Raw genomic sequence first — 4853 nt, 5'->3', positions numbered from 1 at the left:
TACCTATACCAAACTTAAGCTATATGTCCATTTTTTGTCCAATATAAATTTTTGGTCCTGTGTCTATTTTGGGCTCTGTATCAATTTTAGGATCTATGTCCAATTTTGGCCCTGTGATTATTTTGGACCCTATGTCAAATTTGGGCCCACCACATCAATTGTGGGCCCTATGTCACTTTTGGGCCTCATGTCTATTTTGTCACCCATTGTAATTGTTGGCCATATGTCCATTTTGATCCTTTGTTTACTTTGGGCCCTATAAGTATTGTAGGCCTTGTGTCAATTTTGGGCCCAATATATATTTTAAGTCTTGATTCATTTTCGGCTTCAATGCTAATTTTGAGTCGTATGGCAGTGTTCGGCCCTATGTGGATTGTGGATATTGAGTCGTACGACGGATGGACACCCGACCGAAATTATCAGGGTTTCTGCCTGGGGCTGCGAAACCCTAAGCATTGAAATTAAGTTGAAAAGTTCGGAAAAACCGCGACTTTGAACTCTATTCTGAGAAAAACAACTAGAGACAATAATAAATTGTTTAAACAATTTGTTTCAACATCTAATTATCAGTATAAAGTAGTATTTTATGTATTAAATCAATTTTTAGTTAAAAACTCAATCCAACTAATATTGACGATTCTAAATAAAATGTACGCATTTATTGTTTTGTCGATTCGAACAAGTTTAGGGGCGACATGCAAGGCAATTCGAAAAAAAAATCCAATGCATTTTTTAACAGCCCTAACAAATATTCTGGCACCATCCAATTAAATTTGGTTCAGCTTCACCGAAAAATGTAAAGTTTAATTGAAAATTCTATTTGTTTCAGTTTAGAAATGTAGAAAATTTTATGATTGGCAGTGAAATCTTGAGACTAAAATGTCGGGGGTGGAGGATAATTTAAAAATTTTTGAGGACTCCTTCCACTCCTTAAATAGCAATAGCAATAGCAATGCTACATCTCGGACATATTATAGGAGAAGTAGCTTGGCAACTTCCCTTCATGCAAATCTGTTAGGTCCACCTAATCCAGATGTCGTGGGATCTGCACGTCGAAGACTTAGCAATGTGAGCGATGTCGTCTCCAGGAAAATCTCCCGGACCATGGGTTGGAAGCTGGTCTCTGTTCCTGTGGAATTGACAGTCTCACAAGTAGGTACAATTTTTTATTTTTTGAATTTATAAAACGCAGTAAAAGTGCAGTTCATCCCTCTTTTCTTGTTTTTGAAAGAATTCCACTTTTTATCCCTGTTTTCAAAAAACGCCCACCTTTTCTCGTTAATAGAACCCAAGAAAAAAAAGTCCAATTATTTTTGTTAGATGTTCATTCTTTTTGGCTGAAAAGTCTATTATATTTTTGGTTCAGAAATCATCTCGTTTGGTTAACAGTTCTACTATTTGGTTGAACACAGGCACGTAGCCAGAAATGTGGCTCGGGGGGGGGGGGGGGGGGGGGGGGGGGGGGGGAGTTATAATTGAAATTTTTTCACATCTATAGGAAAATTCAAGGAGTCGCGGAATTTTAGGAGGGGGGGCGTCCGGCCCTACGACTGGCTACGGCCCTGGTTAAACATTTAATTATTTTGTTGAAAATTCAACTATTTTGGTGAAAAGTGATCTTTTTTTGGTAAAAAATTCAACTATTTGTTTGAAATTGAATTAATTTGTTAACAAATTATTATATTGTTTGAAGGTTGGACTATTTTCATGAATATTTGTATCTTTTGGGCTTAAAAAATAATTTTTTGAACAGAAAATATTATTTCCATTTTTTTAATGGAAATTGAGCATTTTAAGTTAAAAATTCTGTATACAAAATTACTCTGGATCATCTAGGATTACAATTTAACAAAATTCTTGAATTTTCAACAAAATAGATGCACCCTAAACAAATTATTTTAATTTTCTACCAACAAAATTATTTTAGCGAATTAGTTGAATTTTCAACTATAAAAATATGAATTTCGGACCATGCAGTTGAAGTTTCATCTAAAAAAAAAAGATTCAATTAAAATCAATCTCTTACCAAACCATGTTCAACTAAACTTAAGAATCTTCGACCAGAAAATAATAATTTTCTTATTACAAAAATATACAACTTCAACAAAAAGTGGAATAATTAGATTTTCAGTTAAATAATTGGATTAAATTTTTTTAACAATGAAGTAGTTAAATTTTCAACCAAAGACATTAATTTTTCACTAAAATGAAGAATCTTCATCCAAGAAATGGAACTCTTAATCAAATTGTTGAATTTTCTACAAAGTAGAATAATTTTCAACCAGCAGAGGTGAATTCTCAACGAAAAATGCATATGTTGTTATTTCAAACAAAACAGATTTTCATTTTAAATCAAAATTAGTTGAAGTTAACCAAAAAAGACAAATTTTTAACAAAATAGTTGAATCTTCACCCAAATAGAAAACTTTGAACAAAACTTTTCAAACAAACAGGAGACTTCTTAACGAAATTGTTTAATATGAACAAAGTAAATTAATTTTTCACCAAATAGTTCAATTTTTAACCATAAAAATGAATTTTTAGCCAAGATGATTAATTTAGTAGTTTAACTTTCAACTAAACTGTTGAACTTGCAACCAAATATTATATAATATAAATAATTTTCGAGTAAAAGAGATTTTTTTACCAATAATGAAATAGGATAATTTTCACTTAAAAACATTGATTTTATAACAACAAAATCTTAAGAAAACAGTTAAATTTTCAACCAAATCATTTTCATCTAAAATCAAGAATCTTCAATAAAAAAAGCGAATTTTTAACAAAGTAGTTCAACTATCAAATAAATAATTGAATTTTCAAAAGAAGTATATTTTCAACTATACATTTAAATTTTGTACCAAAATAGTTTAATTTTCAACCTTAAAAGACGAATTTCTAATTCAATTTTTTAAAAACAAAAATTCTGAATTTCCTACGTAGTAGATTGATTTTCACGAAATAGTTGAATTTTCAACTAAAATCAATTCTTAACGAAGAATTATTATCAACAGAAAACGACGAATTTTCAACAAAATACATGAAAATGAAACTAAAAAGATAAATTTTCATTCAAGAAAATTAATGGTCAACAAAAAAAAACAACATATTTTTAACAAAATAATTGAGAACTATTCAAATTACCTATATGTAAATTACTCCGAATTACCTTGGATACTCTGAATTGTAAGTTAATTATTAGGACTACTGATATTACTTCGGATTACAAGTGGATTACCCTGGATTGTAGGTTGATTACGCTGGATTATAAGTGGATATATTGCTTGGATTACACGAATTACTCAAATTACTGGATGACAAATGGATTACGCTGGATTAGAGTGGATTACTCTATATTAGAACTGGATTGCGACGGATTACAAGTGGATTATTCTAAATTACTTGAATTATACGGGATTACAAGTGGAGTAGTCTCGTTACACTTGAAATTCCTGATTAGAGTGGATTACCAGTTTGGATAACCGATCGGTTAAAAATTTTATTCTGATTTTCTGATTTTATTCTGAAAATTTAACTATTTTATTCAAAAGTCCTATTTTCTGGTGGAAAATTGAGCTGTTTTGTTACGCATTTATATTTTTGGGTTGGAAATTCAACTTTTTCAACTGAAAATTTAATTATTCTATTTTCTATTGAAAGTTTATCTTTTGAATTTTAAGATTTATCTTTTTTGGTTGAAACTTCATCTTTTTTGGTAGAAATTTATCTGGTTGGTTGAAAGTTTAATTTTTTTGTTAAATATTCTTCAATTCACTTAATAATTTATCTCTATGGTAGAAAATGTAACTACAGTGAAAATCCTTTACAGTGCGGGTTTTGGGGCTGGTGGTGGTGGGGAGCAAACCCGATATAGTAACGGCTCCAAATGTAAACTCTTTTGTTTTTTCATGCCTGACTGACCTTCGCGCACCCCGCGTAGCTCTTGTTAGGGGCCATCCATATACCACGTGGACAATTTTTCACCACTTTTGACCCCCCCCCCCCCCCCCCCCCCCCCCCCGATCTGTCCAAGTAGTATATCGATGGCTCCTTACACATATCTGCGAAGCCGCGTAAATTCTTGTAACGACTGTAGTGGGGTGCCCTATCTAGAGTTTCACTGTATTTTCTTGAAAATTCTTTTTTTTTCTCTGGTTGAAAATTAAGTTTTTTAAAACTAAAAATGAAACTCCTTCATTTTTGGTTGGAAATTTATCTTTTTTTGTAAGGGTTCTACTATTCTGTTAAAAATTAATCTGTCTTGGTTAATAATTAAACTTTTTTTAATTCTTCTTTTTTGGTCAAATTCAACGGATATATATTTTTTTTATAATTCGTATTTTGATCGACAATTAATCTTCTTGGTTAAAAATTTATCTCTGTAGACTGAAAATTCAGTTACTCGGTTGAAAGTTGACCTAATTTATTAAAAATAAATTTTTTGGTTAAAGATTCATCATTTTATCTGATGATTTATCTCCATGGTAGAAATTTAATCTGTTTTGGTTAAGGATTCAAATGTTTTCTTGAACATTTTTCTCGCTTTAAATGAATTTCCGTAACTGAAAATTTAACTATTCTATTTTTAGTTCAAAATTTATCTTTTTGGCTTGAAAATTCAATTTTCTTTATTAAGAATGGACTTTTTTTGTTGGAAATGCAACTGTTTTCTAAAAGATTCCTATTTTTATTAGAAAATTGCACTATTTCGTTGAAAATTCAACTATAGTTAAACGCTGAACTATTTTGTCGAGAATTCGTCTCATTGTGTTAAAAGGGCAACCATTTTGTTTTTTATATTTCTACTTGGGGGCCATCCATACACCACGTGGACACTTTAGGGGGGGGGGGGG

At 31.0% G+C, this 4853-nt stretch overlaps 1 protein-coding gene across 1 annotated transcript; it reads left to right on the top strand.

The window, feature by feature from the left end:
• Positions 1-79: 79 nt before the first annotated feature.
• Positions 80-3483, top strand: LOC117179949. Its single transcript, XM_033372184.1, has 2 exons — positions 80-1152; positions 3251-3483. The coding sequence occupies exons 1-2, from the start codon at positions 880-882 to the stop codon at positions 3269-3271; spliced, it is 294 nt and encodes a 97-aa protein (XP_033228075.1). The 5' UTR covers positions 80-879; the 3' UTR covers positions 3272-3483.
• The last annotated feature ends 1370 nt before the right edge of the window (positions 3484-4853 follow it).

This window comes from Belonocnema kinseyi, chromosome 9 (assembly GCF_010883055.1).
Source record: "Belonocnema kinseyi isolate 2016_QV_RU_SX_M_011 chromosome 9, B_treatae_v1, whole genome shotgun sequence".
In the NCBI taxonomy this organism is placed as follows: domain Eukaryota; kingdom Metazoa; phylum Arthropoda; class Insecta; order Hymenoptera; family Cynipidae; genus Belonocnema; species Belonocnema kinseyi.
This window is presented reverse-complemented; position numbering and strand designations above follow the sequence as displayed.

Coding starts and splice junctions, on each gene's coding strand:
- LOC117179949 (XM_033372184.1), top strand. CDS start 880: ATGTCGGGGGTGGAGGATAATTTAAAAATTTTTGAGGACTCCTTCCAC. Junction 1,153..3,250: donor TGGAATTGACAGTCTCACAA/GTAGGTACAATT, acceptor CCTGGATTGTAG/GTTGATTACGCTGGATTATA.